The sequence below is a fragment of the Capra hircus genome, chromosome 7 (assembly GCF_001704415.2).
Source record: "Capra hircus breed San Clemente chromosome 7, ASM170441v1, whole genome shotgun sequence".
Classification (NCBI taxonomy): Eukaryota; Metazoa; Chordata; class Mammalia; order Artiodactyla; family Bovidae; genus Capra; species Capra hircus.
In genome coordinates this window covers 88,940,997-88,959,427 of record NC_030814.1, presented here as the reverse complement: position 1 = coordinate 88,959,427, position 18,431 = coordinate 88,940,997, and the positions used below count along the sequence as shown (strand labels likewise).

General features: G+C 38.1%; 1 protein-coding gene across 8 annotated transcripts in view; it reads left to right on the top strand.

Annotated features, from left to right (window-relative positions):
- Window positions 1-18,431, top strand: part of KIF3A (kinesin family member 3A) — an 82,055-nt gene that overhangs the window by 14,388 nt on the left and 49,236 nt on the right. For all 8 annotated transcript variants that reach the window (XM_018050734.1, XM_018050737.1, XM_018050738.1 and 5 more), the window contains exons 3-4: window positions 5,223-5,367; window positions 5,509-5,593. In XM_018050734.1, the coding sequence (XP_017906223.1) occupies window positions 5,223-5,367; window positions 5,509-5,593 (230 nt within the window). The remainder of the gene's footprint in view (window positions 1-5,222; window positions 5,368-5,508; window positions 5,594-18,431) is intronic.

Below are 18,431 nucleotides of genomic sequence, written 5' to 3'. Positions count from 1 at the left end.
GTCATCTGTGATGGTGACAGTTTTACTTCTTTTCCAGTATGGATTCCTTTTATTTCTTTTTCTTCTCTGATTGCTGTAACTAAGAGTTCCAAAACTGTTGAATAAAAGTGGCAAGAATGGACATCTTGTCTTGTTCCTGATTTTGGAGGAAATTCTTTTAGTTTCTCCCTGTTGAGAATGTGTGGGTTTGTCATATATGGCCTGTGATTATGTTGAGGTAGGGTCCTTCTGTGCCCACTTTCTGGAGAGTTTTGATCATAAATGGGTGTTGAATTTTGTCAAAAACTTTCTGCATCTATTGAGATGATCATATGGTTTTTATCTTTCAGTTTGTTAATATGGTTTATCACACTCCTTGATTTGTGGTTATTGAAGAATCCTTATATCCCCAGGATAAATCTCTCTTGATCATGGTATATTATCCTTTTAATGTATTGTTGGATTTGGTTTGCTGAGAATTTTGTTGAGAATTTTTGCATCTGTGCTCATCAGTGATATTGGAGCCTGCAGTTTTCTTTTTTTGTGTGTGTGGCGTCTTTGTCTGGTTTAGGTGTCAGGACAATAGTGGCTTCATAGAATGAGTTTGGAAGTGTTCCTTCCTCTGCAATTTTTGGAAAGTTTCAGAGGTATTAACTCTTCTCTAAAGGTTTGATAGAATTTGCCTGTGATGCCTTCTGGTCCTGGACTTTTGTTTGTTGGGAGTTGTAAAATCAGTTTTAATTTTCAGTTCAGTCGCTCAGTCATGTCGACTCTTTGTGACCCATGGACTGCAATATGCCAGGCTTCTCTATCCATCACCAACTCCTGGAGCTTGCTCAAACTCATGTCCATTGAGTTGGTGATGCCATGCAACCATCTCATCCTCTGTCGTCCCCTTCTCCTCCTGCCTTCAGTCTTTCCCAGCATGAGGGTCTTTTCTAATGAGTCGGTTCTTTGCATTAGGTGGCCAAAGTGTTGGAGCTTCAACTTCAGCATCATTCCTTCCAATGAATATTCGTGACTAATTTCCTTTAGGATTGACTGGTTTCATCTCCTTGCAGCCCAAGGAACTCTCAAGAGTCTTCTCCAACACCACAATACAAAGGCATCAATTCTTCGGCACTCAGCTTTCTTTATAGTCCAGCTCTCACTGGAAAAACCATAGCTCTGACTAGAAGGACCTTTGTTGGCAAAGCAGTGTCTCTGCTTTTTTAATATGCTGTCTAGGTTGGTCATAGCATTTCTTCCAAGGAGCAAACGTCTTTTAATTCCATGGCTGCAGTCACCATTGCAGTGATTTTGGAGCCCAAGAAAATAAAGTCTGTCACTGTTTCCATTGTTTCCCCATCTGTTTGCCATGAAGTGATGGGACCGGATGCCATGAGGTTAGTTTTTTGAATGTTGAGTTCTAAGCCAGCTTTTTCACTCTCCTCTTTCACTTTCATCAAGAGGTTCTTTAGTTCCTCTTTACTTTCTGCCATAAGGATGGTGTTATCTGCGTATCTGAGGTTATTGATATTTCTCCCTGCAATCTTGATCTTAGCTTGTGCTTCATCCAGCCTGGCATTTCTCATGATGTACTCTGCATAGAAGTTAAATAAGCAGGGTGACAATATACAGCCTTGATGTACTCCTTTCCCAATTTGGAACCAGTCCGTTGTTCCATGTCCGGTTCTAACTGTTGCTTCTTGACCTGCATAGAGATTTCTCAGGAGGCAGCTCAGGTGGTCTGGTATTCTCATCTCTTGAAGAATTTTCCACAGTTTGTTGTGATCCACATGGTCAAAGGCTTTGGTGTAATCAATAAAGCAGAAATAGATGTTCTTCTGTAACTCCCTTGCTTTTTCTGTGATCCAGCGGATGTTGGCAATTTGATCTCTGGTTCCTCTGCCTTCTCTAAATCCAGTTTGAACATCTGGAAGTTCCCGGTTCACATACAGTTGGGGCCTGGTTGGAGAATTTTGAGCAGGAGAATTGAGCATTTTAGGAATCAGTGAACATTTCAGGAATGTTTTGGGTTTTAGTTCTAGACGGTCTTGTAGGTCTTCATAGAACTGTTCAACTTCAGCTTCTTTAACATTACTGGAGTCAGTGATCAAGACCATCCCTGTTGTAAGTTGTAATTGGTCTGTTTGTATTTTGTATTTCTTTTTGGTTCGGTCTTGGAAGGTTGTATATTTCTAAGAATTTGTCCATTTCTTTAGGCTGTCCATTTCATTGACATTAAGTTGCTTGTAGTAGTCTTTTATGATCCTTTGTATTTCTGCAGTGTCCATTATAACTTCCTTTTCATTTCTAACTTTATTGATGTGAATCGTCTTTTTTCTTAATGAGTCTGGCTAAAGATTTATCAATTTTGTTTATCTTTTCAGAGAAGCAACTTTTAGTTTGATTGTTCTTTTCTATTGTTTTCTTTGTCTCTATTTCATTTATTTCTGCTTCTTTGTCTTTATTTGCTTCTCCTCTGATTGTTTGATTTCTTTCCTTCTACTAATTTTGGGTTTTGTTTGTTCTTCTTTCTCTAGTTACTTAATATACTTTTAAAATTAGTAGTGATCATGTATTTAATACATTCATAGAAATTGCTTTCATTTTATTTATGTATTTTTTTGGCTGTGCTAGGTCTTCGTTGCTTTACATATGCTTTCTCTAGTTGTGGTAGGTGGGGGCTACTTTTTGTTGTGGTGCGTGAGCCTCTTATTATTACAGTGACTTCTCTTGTTGCAGAGTACAGGCTCTAGGCACACAGACTTCATTAGTTGTGGCCCAGAGGCTTAGTAGTTGGAACTTGTGGCCCCTAGTGTGCGCAGACTTAGATAGTTGTGCCACACAGCCTCAGCAGTTGTGGCTTGCGGGCTCTAGAGTGTTGGCTCAGAGGCACAAAGGCTTAGTTGCTCCACAGCATGTGGAATCTTCCCAGACCAGGGATCCAGCCTATGTCCCCTGTGGTGGCAGGCAGATTCCTATCCACTGTACTACTAAGGAAGTTCTGCTTTAAGTAGGTATTAATTTTGAGTTAAAAAAATTTTTTTGGTCATTATATACTGGTAAAAAATACTTGGGCTGTGGAGCCAACTGGAGTATGTTCAGATTAAAATGACATAGAGCAAGTAATTCAACCTCTCTAAGCTTTTGTTTCCTCAGCTAAACTGTGGGGATATAAATACTGCCTAGCGCTTAGGATTGGGGTGAAAATTAAATAGGAATGCATATAAAGTATGTGACATAGCACATAGCAGATGATCAGTAAATGATAGCTGTTTTCTCTTTTCTAAGATGCAATATATGAGTTCATGGTGTTTTTAGCTCCTTTAAATGTAGTAAGTTATATTCTTAATGAAAGAGTTTGAAATATTTAGGGAGTTAGAAAAAATTTACTTTTTTATTCCCACATATAGAAATGGTTTATGTTGTGATTATTTTCATTAGAAGTTTGAGAATGATGACATTTGTATTAACTGAATAGAGTGGTAGTAGTTAAGCAACCTTTTGCATTTATGCTGTCACTTCCTAGGCTATCTACTGTTCTCTCTCCTGAGGAAATCTTATCCAGTGCCATAGCTCCAGCTGGCAAATGAATCTCATCCATCCGCCTGCTTGCTTGGCACATCCATTTGAGTGTATCGTAGACTTAAAGCTCAGTACCTCCAAACTCAGTGTATGATCTTCCGTTTCAAACTGTTATTTCTTCCAGTGTTGTTCACCACCTCAGTATATAGCTTAGCGTTACATTCCCTTGGTCAAGCCAGAAATTTGAAAGTCACCTTCAATTCTTCCTTTACCCTGGTCCCCTTTTGACTAGTTCTTTCCCAGGCATCTTGATTCTAACTGCTAAATGTCTGTGAAATACTTTCCATCTTTCTCATCCCCTTCTGTTGTCAGCACTATCTCTTACCTGGATAACCGTGTCAGCCCTCTAACTGGTTTCTTCACTTCTCCCATGCTTTTTTCCAGTTCTTTGTATACAGTATAGCCAGTGATGGTGACACTCTTTTGACTGAAAAATCATTCTGTGTCTTCAGTTTGTTTTTAAGATAAACTAGTGTTCTTGCCTGGAGAATCCCAGGGACGAGGGAGCCTGGTGGGCTGCCGTCTATGGGGTCGCAGTGTCTGACACGACTGAAGCGACAGCAGCAGCAGCAGCAGCAGCTAGAACCTTAGCATGTTCTTCATCACCCTGTGTAATTAATCCCCTGTTTCTTTAGCTCTAACCGCATCCACTGTCCTTTTCCATCTCTGTTTCTTCCATTCTGGTCTCCTTGCATTTTTGCAAAATCTCCATTCTCTTTTTTGCCTTTTGCTGTCCATCTGTCTCTAAGTCATGCTCATATATTAGATGGACTCTTCTGGAAAGCCTTCTTTGACCTCTTCCCCTTTCCTTCTTCCGTAGTTTTCTTGCCTCGATCATGTCCCTGACTCATGCAGAGCTCTGTGTTTCTCCTTCCCAGCACTCATCTTGGTTATGATTATTTGGCTAATAGGTCCTCCCCAGGATGACACATACCGTGAGATTACAGATTGTGTTTATCTTTGTCATTGTGTCCCTGAAGCATAGCACCACGCCAGACTCAGGTGTGTAGTGTTTGTTGAGTGAATTAATTTGGATATTTAGAAAATCTAAGTTGTATCTGTAATTACTTTTAATATATTGTCACTTCCTTTTGTTAATCCCCCCTGTTCCTTACAGCTGTTACTTAAAACTTTTATTTTGAAATAACATACTTATTTTAGGATTAAGCTATTTGCTAGGTGTCATGTTGGTTGCTTGAAGTAAATTGTTTCATGGGATTCTTACTTGTTTCATGTGATCAGTGCAGAATAGTTATTCTTATCCTCATTGTACTTTTGAGGAGATAATCTTTGGGTAGATAGTTTCTAAGGTCATGTGTCTGAAAAGTGGCAAATGTGTGGATTCACGCTGAAGTCTTTCTACTCTGGAACCTTTACTATACTACCTTCTCCAATTTAATGTCTGCATTAAGTAATTAACATAAACATAAATTTCTTAGGATTAGCTAAACTGTTCGATTTTACATTTATCTCATTGGCTCTAGAACTTCAACAGTACTGTGCTCGTGTGCTCCACAGTTCATGGTGATTGCTGGTAATAAAGGAGAAATTTATATTAGAATAAACTTTAAATCCAGGCTAGAAATTGTGTCACAGTGTCAAAAGAACTAATTTTAAGAGCTATTGTTCTGTAGCGTCAGACTCTACAAAGTGATTCTCTTCATTGTTTTCAGGGACTATTTTTGCATATGGACAAACTGGAACTGGGAAAACGTTTACCATGGAAGGTGTCCGAGCTGTTCCTGAACTTAGAGGAATCATTCCAAATTCCTTTGCTCACATATTTGGTCATATTGCAAAAGCAGAGGGTGATACGAGGTAAAATAATTATTTTTTAATATTGAGAAGTACAAACATAAGATGTACAACCTTTATAAACATGTTTTTAAAACTGTTCTAATAAATATTTCACTGCTTGCTTTTTTCTTTTTGTATTTAAGAATGATGTTTTCTTTACAGATTTTTGGTTCGAGTATCTTATTTGGAAATATATAATGAAGAAGTTCGTGACCTTTTGGGCAAGGATCAGACACAGAGGTTAGAGGTAAGGATAATTGAAATTGGAGTACTTTCCAGAGCAAGAGAACGTGTACTGAATTAAGTTCTTCTTTGAACAAAAGGTACTCTTAATATTTTATTATTTTTGACCAGGAAACTTGGTAACATGCTTCAAAAATACAACTATTTTAAACACGCATTGAAAAGTCTTGGTTCCTACCCTGTTTCTCCCCACCCTAAAGATAACCACTTTCGGTATCCTTTCAGTGTTTTTATGTAAATACAAATATAATTTTATTTTTACTCTAAATGTAGCACCCTATATACATTGATCTGCACCTTTTTTTAAACTAAAATTTTTATTGAGATAGATTCACATGCAGTTGTAAGAAATAATACAGAGGATTACCCTTTACACAGTTTTCCCCAGAGATAACATTTTACAAAGCTATAATGCAAATGGGAAGATCCCGTGGCTCAGAGGTTAAAGCCTCTGCCTGCAGTGTGGGAGACCCGGGTTCGATCCCTGGGTCGGGAAGATCCCCTGGAGAAGGAAATGGCAACCCACTCCAGTATTCTTGCCTGGAGAATCCCATGGGCGGAGGAGCCTGGTGGGCTATAGTTACATGGGGTCGCAAAGAGTATCATGATCGTGATATTGATCTTGATATAATCCACAGATATAATCCATTTGAATCCATTGTTCAAATGCCCCAGTTTTTCTTGTAGTCATTTGTGTTGTATACTGTTTTATCACATGTGTAGATTATTATATCCACTACTGCAACAGGTACTAAACTGTTCCATCTCAAAGATGCCTTATGTTGCCCTTTTGTAGCCATATCCACCTCTCTGGTGACCACTCCCCTCTGTCCCCATCCCAAACCCCGACAACCCTAATCTGTTTTCCATTTCTATGGTTTTGTCATTTCAAAAGTGTTATGTAAATGTAAATGTAAGTGTATAATATGTAACTTATTGGAATTGGCTTTTGTGACTTGGCATAACTCCCTAGAGATTCATCCAACCTGTTGCATGTATCAATTACTCATTCCTTTTTATGTCTGAGTAACATTGCGGGTGTGTTTAACCATTCACCTGCTGAAGGACAACCATTCACCTGCTACGTACAGTTTGGGGCTGTTATGAGTAAAGCTGCTATGAACCTCCACGCATAGATTTTTACACAAACATAAGTTTTCATTCTCTGGTATGAATGCCCAAGAGTACTCCAGAATTTAAAGTCAGAAGTTGTGGGTTTTTTTAAAAATTTTGAGTAACTAACTAATTTTTGGCTGTGCTAGGTCTTCGTTGCTGTGCGTGGACTTTCTCTAATTGTGGCAAGTGGGAGCTACTCTCCAGTTGCTGTGTGTGGGGTTTTCACTGTGGTGGCTTCTCTTGTTGCAGAGGACAGGCTCTGGGGTGCATGGGCTTCAGTAGTTGCAGCTCAGGGGCTTAGTAGCTGCAGTTTGTGGGCTGTAGTGCCTGGGCTCAGCAGCTGCGGCACACGGGCTTAGTTGCTCTGTGGCACGTGGAATCTTCCTGGACCAGGGATCAAACCCATGTCTCCTGCATTGGCAGGCAGACTCTTTAAGTTTTTACAGTGTCAGAAATGTAGGTATTAATACTAATTATGAATGTTGTCACAAATATTTGTGTTTTTAATCTTCTGCCTGAAGGAAAAACCAGACTTTCTGATTGAGAAACTCTAGTTTGTATACTTTTGGGTAATATATTGGCACTGCTTTAATCCTACATCTTAGAAAAGGGGAATGTGAGATTATATGCATGACTATCAGGTAATCACAAAAATTGTGGATTGGTTCATTATAGCTGATTCACATTCAGTATTTTTTCTTTTTTTCCCTCAAACTTTAAACTTTTATTTTGTGTTGGGGTATAGCCAGTTAACAATGTTGTGGTAGCTTCAGGTGAACAGCGAAGGGACTCAGACTCCATTCTTCCTCAAATCATTTTTTTAATTGAGATGTAATTTACATAGCATAATATTCATCCTTTTAAAGTATACAATTTAGTGATTCTTTGTATATTCAGAAAGTCATGGAAGCATCACTACTATCTAGTTCTAGGACATTTTCATTATTCCTGAAGGAAACTCCATGCCCATTAGGTGTCACTGTCCATTCCCCACCTCCCTCCTGGTAACCAGTAATTTACTTTCTGTCTCTACGAATTTGCCTATTCTGGATATTCCATTTAAATGGAGTCATACAATTGTGGTCTTTTGTGTCTGGCTTCTTTCACTTTTTTTTGATGTTTTCAAGGTCTGTTCATGTTGTAGCATGGATCAGTATTTCATTTTTCCTTTTAACAGTTTGTAAAAGTTTGTGTGTGAATACAAGCATACCTCATGTTACAGTGCTTCACTTTATTATATTTGTTGATACTGTTTTTTTCTTTTTAAACAAATGAAGGTTTGTGGCAACCCTGCATGGAACAAGTCTGTGCAGCTCTGTATTTCCAACAGTATTTGCTTAATTAATTCATGTGTCTGTGTTACATTTTGGTAATTCTTGCAGTATTTTAAACTTTCCACTAGCAAAGAGATTATGACTGGCTGAAGGCTCAGATGATGGTTAACATTTCTTTTAGCAATCAAATATTTTTAAATTAAGGTACAAACATGTTTTAAACATAATGCTATTGTACATTTATAGTCTATGGATGGTATAATGTAACTATTACTTTTATATCCACTGAGGAAACAAAAATCCATGGTACTCTTTATTGTGGTAGTCTGGAACTGAACCTGCAGTATCTTTGAACTGTATATTTTTAAAGTTCTCTTGGTTATATATCAATGAATGCAGTCATTAGATAATGTGATAATTCTGCTTTAGGTACTGCCAGACTGTTTCCCACAGTGGCTGTACCATTTTGCGTTCCTGTCAGTAATGTATGAGGAGTCCAGTTTCTCCATATCCTCATCGACACTTGTTATTGTCATTTATTACAGCCGTTATCATGGGTACAAAGTGGTATCTCATTTGTGGAGTTCAGTTTCTCCATATCCTCATCGACACTTGTTATCGTCATTTTTTATAGCGATTTTAGTGAGTATAAAGTGGTATCTCATTTGTGGAGTTCAGTTTTTCCATATCCTCATCAACACTTGTTATTGTCATTTTTTATAGCGATTTTAGTGAGTATAAAGTGGTATCTCATTTGTGGAGTTCAGTTTCTCCATATCCTCATCAACACTTGTCATCATCATTTTTTATAGCGATTTTAGTGAGTATAAAGTGGTATCTCATTTGTGGGCTTGATTTCCATTTCCCTGATGGCTAATGACATTGAACATCTCTTTATACTATCTGTGTGTCGTCTTTGGAGAAATTTCAGTTCAGATCCATTGTTCATTTTTAATTGGGTCTTTATTTTTTATTGAATATTAATAATTTTTTATATGGAGCTTCCCTGGTGACTCAGTGACAAAGAATCCACCTGCCAGTGCAGGAAGTGTGGGTTCGATTCTTGGGTCAGGAAGATCCCTTGGAGCAGGAAATGGCAACCCACCCCAGTATTGTTGCCTGGGAATTCCCATGGATAGAGGCGCCTGGGGAGGGCCATGGTTTGTGTGGGTTGCCAAAGAGTTGGACACGACTTAGTGACTTACCAACAATTCTTTATATATTCTAAATGCAAGCTTGTTAACAGATAATAGGAATTTACAAAAACATTCTCTTATGGATTGTCTTTTTACGTTTTGATGGTGTCCTTTTGGAGCATAAAAGTTTAAAATTTTGATCATATTTGCTTTATCTGCATTTAGTTTTGTTTCTTGTGGTTTTTGGTGTTGTATTTAAGAAATCATTGCTTCATCCAAGGTCACAAAGATTTATGCCATTGTTTTCTTCCTAAGAGTTTTATAGTTTTAGCTTTTATATTTAGTCTTTGGTTCGTTTTGAGTTAATTTTTTATATGTCTTGTGAGTTAGAGGACCAGCTTCACTCATACATACAGATATCCTGTTGTCTCAGCACCATTTTTATTTTTTTTGTAACTGCGTGTTGTGTGGGGTCTTAGCTCCCCAATCAGGGATTGAACCCACGCCCCCTGAGGTGGAGGTGTAGAATCTTAACCACTGGACTGCCAGGGAAGTCCTTCAGCACCATTTATTGGAAAGACTTTTCCCCCCTCATTGTACTTTGTTTTTTTTTTTTTATTTAACTGAGCAATGGATTATGACGGTCTTTCCATATAAGTAAAGAGAAATGCTTCTTCATTCTTTCGTCTTTTTTTTTTCCCTTTCTGCCTCATAGAATCCTTAGTATGGACATAACTTTTAGTTTGCTTAGCCACCCTGCTATTGATGAACAGTTGGGTTGTTTAAAATCTTTTGCTCTTACAAACAGTTCTGTACTAACCTTGTCATTACACCATTTCATACATGTGCAGGCTTGTCTGAGGATAGATTCCTGAAACAGGATTGCTGAATCGAGTGGTAGATGACTAGTAATTATTGCCAAATATATTAAGATTTTGGTTTATGAGACCAAAGGTTCGCCTTTAAAATATTAATATTGGAATTTTGATGGGAATTGTATTGTCAATAAAATAATTAGAGAATAATGTGTTTAGAATAACAATAGAATAGAATATAGAATCGTGGTAGCCTCCATTGTGGAACAGTGTGGAATATACTGAGAATAACCATAGAATAATAGAGTATTATTAAGAAGCTCTTATAATGCAGCAATAGGCATTTAGTATAGTAAATGGTGGTAGTAGTTCATATTTTATTTCATTTAACCTTTCATCAGTTTAATTTTGTTAATGTAAGAAAATGAAACCTAGAGGAATTTCCTGACTTGCTTGTGTAAGGTAAAATGGATTAAGGATTAAAGGGTGATTTCTGAGGTTTTAACACCTTAGCTTGAATATTGGCTCTGATCTCTTAAGCAGATTACTTACCCTCTATGAGCCTTAGTTTTGCCACATGAACATGGAAATAATAATAGTATCTACTTTATAGTATTATTGCCAAGGATAAATTAATACAGAATTTTAAGATTATTGCTTGACACATAATAAAGTATTTAATAAATTTTAGCTTTTTAAAAAAAATTTACTACATGAATTGAACTTTTGTTACAGGCGTAGGTGTTAATATTATTTGAATTTGTTGGACCTTAATGAAGACTTAATCCATAATGTTGTATAGACAACAAATATACAGATAAGTTTCTTTTTTCTGGTCATCTTTGGTTTTGATGGATCCCTTAATTCTATGCTTTTTACCTTTTAAAAGTTGGTTATTTGTACAGATTATTAGAATAAAAACCATTTGGAAAGAACATTTCCATTTTTATAATAGTAATTATAGGTCACATTTATTCTCAGAAACAGTCTTGTCAGTGGTTCTCAAGTACAGTAGACCCAGTGTTCCTTTTTTATAACATATATTTTGTAATGCCCCTTTGATTATCCTAAAATAAAATTCATAGATGATAAAATCTATATACATAATTTTAAAGATATCAATGTACTGTCCAATTATAATATTACTTTTATTTATTTATTTTTTAAAATATTACTTTTAAAAAGTACTGGTATTTTGATATATAATATAAGTGTTCATATGCGATCATACTCTGACATATATAAATAGAGGCATATTTAAATCATTATGACTGCAATACCCACAAATGCAGACTGTTACAAGTATGTTGAATTGGTAATCTAAACATCTTGTTTGGTGTTACTCAATGACATGGTCCTTTACAGTAGTATCTAGCTCTTGGTGGAGTTCTGAGGAAAATAAAGTAGTTCTTTCCTCAGTTTTCCTGCATTCCTATATTATTATTACCATGGGAAAGCACTTTGTCTTTATAGGTAAAGTAGAGTTAGGATCTAAATTCAGATAATTAAATTAATAAGTTGTTTTTTTCACCCATGTGACTATCTGGTAGGACATTCAAAGCTGCATGGGACCATTCATGATTGTGACCATCCCACCTACTTCAGGGTGTTCAGCATCCCAGTCTCCTGCCTGCAAATACTAATAGTGTCCTTAACTGAACCAGAAACTCCCCCTCAAGTTTCTAAAACAGTCTGGTCAGGGGAGTAGCTGCCTTCATTGAGATCCATTGTTTTGGTGTCACAAGCTATTTGTTATACAAATTAAATTTCTTTGTTTTTATGATAATTCTTTGCTAGGATTACCATCCAATTTTTAAGAGCTTTCATAAGCAAATAGTAGTCATAGACAGCAATATATAACACTCACATGTTATATATAACAGTTCACATGCCTCACTTCTAGCTGAACTTGCCAGCTCTGACTCAGCCTCATGACTGTTAGTTTCTTGAGTGTCTAGACCACATTTAAGTTACCAGGACTCTAACAAAGGTGAAGACCAGGGTCCTCTAATGAGGATCAGTGTCAGGGGTGTCTCTGAGAATGATTAATCCTTCCATTTCCTTTCTCTCCTTATGGTGAGAAATCCTCCCAAATCAGGTCCAGGATCCCCTAATGAGGGTCAAAACCAGAGAGGAAACAGAATTCACACTCATGTACTGAGACTCCCAAGAAAAAAGTCAAGTTCATTTTGATGCAATACCATGAAACCTTTACATAAGGAATTTTATCCCATTTTCTTTCCCTTTTAAAAAACAGTTCTAGTTGAATGTAGGTGTTACAGTCTAAAGACAATTGAGGGGTCATTGTTCATTAGAGCCTAAAGAATATTAGGGCCATGTGGTGTTACAGTTAAATATAATTGTCTTTCTTTTCATGGGAGTACAGCTTAAGATCTTCCAGGTTTGCAAAATACACCTTAGGGAACTGCAAGATGGAAGATAGCTTTCATTACCCATTGTTCTTTCACATGAGTGATGTTAGCAGAAACAGACTAGCAGATCAGTATCTGGAGTCTTCTCAGGGTCACAGTTGCCTGGCATGAGAATGGGGGTGCAGATGAGCCTTGCTGTAACAGGGAGTTTCTCGATTACTGCTCAGGCAGTGATGGACAGTGAAGGGACTCTTTGATCTGGAAAGGAAGGTCCAATTAAAGTGGTAGTGTGCTCAAAACCAGATGACAGAGTCCTACACCTCCCCACCTCCCAAAAGGAAAATTCCAGTCAAGGCAACCCACTAGGGAAGAATGCCCTGGACATGAGTGGTTACACCACTTACTAGAGATCTCTTATAGACCAGGACCAGAACCTTGTTTCCTTTACCAGGGCATTGAAAACACTGTGGGCCAGTGATGCCATTAGTGGAAAGCACTTGGGGTGTCCCTGAGACAGAAGTGCTCAGGCACCTGGTGGGCAAGATCTGAGTGCCACTGTCAGTCGGGGGCTGATGTACAGTGATGAGATGCCTCTCAGGGTGGCTGTGCCTTCATGGTCACCAGAGTTGTTACTGAATCAAACTTAGGTCTGCTTGCCTGTCACACAGCAAGGCCAATCTATTGACAGGGGTTTGTGTTGAGGGAAAGCACAGTGTTTTATTGGATGGTGCCAAGCAAGGAGAACGAGCAACTCGTGCTCCAGAGGCACAAACTCCCTAATGATTGTTTTCGGGGAAGGTTTTTTTTTAATTTGGCTGCCTGGGGTCCTAGTTGTGGCATGTGGGATCCTCATTGCAGCACATGGACTCTCTAGTTGCTGAGCTTGGGCTCAGCTGCCCCGCGGCATGTGGGACCTTAGTTCCTTTACCAGGGATCAGGCTCGTGTCACCTGCATTGTAGGGCATATTCATAACTACTGGACCACTAGGGAAGTCCTTCAGGAAAGGGTTTTTAAAGGCAACATTTGTGTCGGGGGTTGCAGGGTGCTTGACTTTCTTCTGATTGGTCGGTGGTAAGTTAACAGGGTGATGTTTACGAATCTTAATCATTAACCTCCTGGTTTAGTCCAGTCTGGGGTCTAGTGCTTGTGGTCAGCATGTAGTCGTCACCCTCAAGCTGGATAGGGGTCTTGGTTTCTGCAGAACAGTTCTAAGATATGCATGGGATTGTTGAAAATATTCCTCAAGGAGGAACTAGGACTCTGATTATAGATGAACTGTTGTTTCAACTACAAAGAGCAATTTCTTGGCTTTTTCTTTGATTTTGTATTCCTTCCCTTCCTTAATTAGTGACTGCTTGACTCTGCTCTTTGGAATTCAGAAAAGGCCTAGCAGACTACATCCTTTCTGTACAAACAAGAAACAGGAAACATGGAGTGGCTTTTGTACACGGGAGGGTCCCGCAGGGTCCTGTCTTTTTTTAACTTTTGTATTTTATATTGGAGTGTGGTTGATTTACAGTGTTGTGTTAGTTCCAGGTGTACAGCAGAGTAATTGAGTTGTACATGTATCTATTCTTTTTCAAATTATCTTTCCATTTAGCTTATTACAGAATGTTGAGCTCCCTGGGTCCTTGCTGGTTATCTGTTTTAAACATATTAGTGTGTATGTGTCAGTCTGAAACATTTAATTTATCCTTTCCACCCCGCCCCCCAACCTTTCCATTTTGGTAACCATAAGTTGGTTTTTGAAGTCTGAGAGTCTCTTTCTGTTTTGTAAATACATTCATTTGTACCTTTTTTTTTAAATAAAAATATTCTGCATGTAAGTAAATATATTTGTCTTTCTCTGACTTACTCAACTTAGTATGATAATCTCTGGTTTCATCCATGTTGCTGCAAATGGCATTTCATTTTTTTTAACGGCTGAATGATTTTCCATTGTACAAGTGTACCGCATCTTTTTAATCATTCCTCTGTCGATGGACATTCAGGTTGCTTCCATGTCTTGGCTGTTGTGAAAGTGCTGCAGAGAACAATGGAGTGCATGTATCTTCTCAAGTGAAGTTTTTCTCTTGAGTTTATGCCCAGGAGTGGGACTGCTGGATCATATGGTAGTTTTTTGTTTTTTTTTTTGTTTGTTTACTTATTTGGCTGTGCTGGGTCTTTATTGCTGTGTGCGGGCTTTCTCTAGTTGCAGTGAGCAGGAGTTACTCTGTAGTTGCAGTGCGCAGGCTTCTCATCGCAATGTTTTGTCTTGTTGTGGAGTGTGGGCTTCATTAGTTGTGGCACTCAGGCCTAGCTGCCCCACAGCATATGAGTTCTTCCCAGACCAGGGATCAAACCTGTGTCCCCTCTGGGAGGTGGATTCTCAACCACTGGACCACTAAGAAGTCCCATATGGTAGTTCTGTATTTGTTCTTTAAGGAATCTCCATACTGTTCTCCATGGCGGTGGTACCAATTTACTTTTCCGCTAACAGTGTAGAAGGGGGTTGCCTTTTCTCCATGCCCTGTCCAGCATTTGTTATTTGTAGACTTTTTGTTATTGAGCTACATGAGCTGTTTGTATATTTTGGAGGTTAATGCCTTGTTGGTGGCATACTTTGTAAATATCTTTTCTCTTTCCGTGGATAGTCCATTTGTTTCATTTATGGTTTCCTTTGCTGTGCAAAAGCTTTTACATTTAATTAGGTTCCATTTGTTTGTTTTTGTTTTCATTTTCATTACTCTGGGAGGTGGATTGAAAAAGATCTCTCTGTGATTTTTGTCAGAGTGTTCTGCCTATGTTTTCCTCTAAGAGTTTTAAAATATTTAGCCTTAACATTTAGGTCTTTAATCCATTTGGGGTTTATATTTTTGTGTATAGTGATAGGGAGCGTTCTAGTTTCATTTATTTAATGTAGTTGTCCAGTTTTCCCAACATCACTTATTGAAGAAACTGTCTTTTCCCCATTGTATATTTCTGCCTCTTTTGTGGTAGATTACTTGACCATAGGTACATGGGTTTGGTCTGTTCCTGTTTGCTATTTCTTCCTGGTTCAGTCTTGGAAGGTTGTACCTATCTAAGAATTTGTCCACTTTTTCCAGGTTGTCCCATTTTATTGGCATATAGTTGCTTGTAGGAGTCTCTTATGATCCTTTGTATTTCTGTGGTGTCCATTGTAATTAATCCTTTCACATCTGATTTTACTGATTTGAACTCTGTTTTTCTTGATGAGTCCATGTAAAGGTTTATCAATTTTGTTTACCTTCTCAAAGAACCAGATTTTAGTTTTATTTATCTGTTGTTATCCTTGTCTCCATTTCATTTACTTCTGCTCCGATCTTTATGATTTCTTTCCTTCTACTGACTTTGGGTTTTACTTTTTCTTCTTTCTCTGATTGCTTTAGGTGCAGGATTAGGTTGTTCATTTGAGATTTTTCTTGTCTCCTGAGGTAAGATCGTTATTGCTGTAAATTTCCCTACTAGAGCTGCTTTCATTTCATGCCATGGCTTTTGGATATTCTTGCTTTCGTGTTCACTTGTCTCGAGGTAGTTTTTTATTTCCTCTTTGGTTTCTTCAGTGATCCATTGGTTGTTTAGTAGCATAATGTTTAGCCTCCAAGTATTTGTGTTTTTCACAGCTTTTTTTTTTCTTGTATTGATTTCTAATCTTATAGCATTTTGGTCAGAAAAATGCTTAATAAGATTTCAATTTTGTTAAATTTACTGAGGCTTGCTTTTTGACCCAGTATGTGATCAGTCTAGAAAATGTTCCATCTACACTTGAGAAGAATGTATATTCTGCTGCTTTTGGATGAAATACTCTAAAAATCAGTTGTCTCTCTGTTCCAGTGTCATTTAAGGCCTGTTTCTCCTTATTGATTTTCTGTCTGGATGATCTGTCCGTTGTTGAAAGTGCGGTGTTTAAGTCTTCCACAGTTACTGTGTTACTGTCGGTTTCTCCTGGTCTTAGCATTTGCCTTATATATTGAAGTACTTCTGTGAAGTACTTCTGAAGTACAGTATTATATATTGTAAATATATAATATTTACAATTATTATATATTCTCCTTGGATTGATCCCTTAATTATTATGTTAGTGTCCTTTGTTTCTTGTAACAGTCTTTAATTCTGTTTTGTCTGATATGAGTTTTGCTACTCCAGCTTTCTTTTGATTTCCATTTGCATGGAATACCTTTTTCTACCTCATCACTTTTAGTCTGTATGTGTCCCTGGATCTCAAATGGATCTGTTGTAGACAGCATATATATAGGTCTTGTTTTTGTATATATTCAGGCAGTCTGTGTGTTTTGGTTGGAGCATTTAATCCATTTACATTTAAGGTAATTATTGGTATGTATGTTCACTGTGTTGGATATGTTTCTGTAGGTCTTTTTGATCCCCTTTTATTCTATTTTTTTTGTGATTTGATGGTTAATTTTAGTGTTGTGTTTGGAATCCTTTTTAATTTTTGTGTGTGTATCTATTATAGATTTTTGATTTGCTGTTACCATGAGGTTTTGATACAGTAGTTTGTATATAAAGAAGATTGATTTAAGATGCTGGTCCTTTCCAGTACCCTGCTTTTGTGATCTCCTCTTCTTATGATTATGATATCACATTTGTGTGTGGGTATTTACTGCCTTTACTGTGTGTTTGCCTTTACTGGTGAGTGCTTCCATTTGCAATTTTCTTTTTTCTATTTGTGTCCTTTTCCACTTAGGGATTTTCCTTCAGCATTTGTTGCACAGCTAGTCTCCCAGAGCTGAATTCTCTTAGGTTTTGCTTGTCTAGTAAGCTTTTGATTTCTCCATCAAATCTGAATGCGAGTCTTGCTGGGTAGAGTATTCTTGGTTGTAGGTTCTTCCCTTTCATCTCTTTAAATATGTTTTGCCGCTCCCTTCTGGCCTGCAGTCTCTGATGAAAAATCAGCTGATAATCTTGTGGAGATTCCCTTGTATGTTGTTGCTTGTTTCTTGTTGCTTTTAATATTTTCTCTTTGTCTTATTTGTCAGTTTGATTACTCTTTTGTTTTGGCATGTTCCTTCTTCAGTTTACCCTGCATGGGGCTTTCTGTACTTCTTGGACTTGGGTGACTGTTTCCTTTCCCATGTTCGGGGAATTTTCAGCTGTTATCTCTTCAAACATTTTTTCAGGTCCTTCTAGGACCCCTGATGCAAATGGCAGTGTGTTTAATGTTGTCCCAGAGGTGTCTGATACTGTTATCATTTCTTTCTTTTCTGTTTTCTGTTCCACGGCAGTGATTTCCAGTATTCTGTTTTCCAGCTTACTTACCTGCTTTTCTGCCTCATTTACTCTGCTACTGATTTCTTCTCCTGTGTTTTTTATTTCAGTTGTTGTGTTGGTCATCTCTGTTTTTTAGACCTTCTAGCTCGTTTTAAACATTTCCTGTATCTTTTTGGTCTGTGCCTCTGTTATTTTTTGAGATGTTGGATCAGCTTTACTCTCATTACTCTGAATTCTTTTTCAGTTAGAGTGCCTATCTCCATTTCACTTAGCTGCTGTTCTATAGTTTTATCTTGTTCCTTTGTCTGGGACATACTCTCTTGCCATCTCATTTTGTCTGCCTTTATGTCATTGCTGTTTCCATTCCACCAGCTGCAGGGTTATAGTTGTTATTGCTTCTGCTATCTGCCCACTGGTGGGTGAGGCTGATCTAAGAGGCTTGTGCAGACTTCCTGATGGGAGGAACTGTGTCTTGCCCACTGGAGGGTAGAGCTGGACCCTGTACCTCTGGTGGACAGTGCTGTGTTAAAGGGTGTGTTTAACATGCAGCTGTAGGCTTGGTAAGATTTTATGCAGCCTGTCTGCTGATGAGTGAGGCTGTGTTACTGCCCTGTTGGTCATTTGGCCTGAGGTGTTCCAGTACAGGAACCTACTGGCTGTTGGGTGGGGTTGGGTCTTGTGAGAAAATGATGGCCTCCAGGAGGGCTCCCATCAATGAGTACTTCCCAGAACTATTGCTGCTAGTGTCTTTTCCACACAGTAATCCATAGCAGCCCCTGACTCCCTAGGAGGCTCTCCAGGGCCAGCAGGGAGGTCTGGCCCAGGTTTCTATAAAGTCACTGCTTTCCACTCCAGTATTCTTGCCTGGAGAATCCCAGGGATGGGGGAGCCTGGTGGGC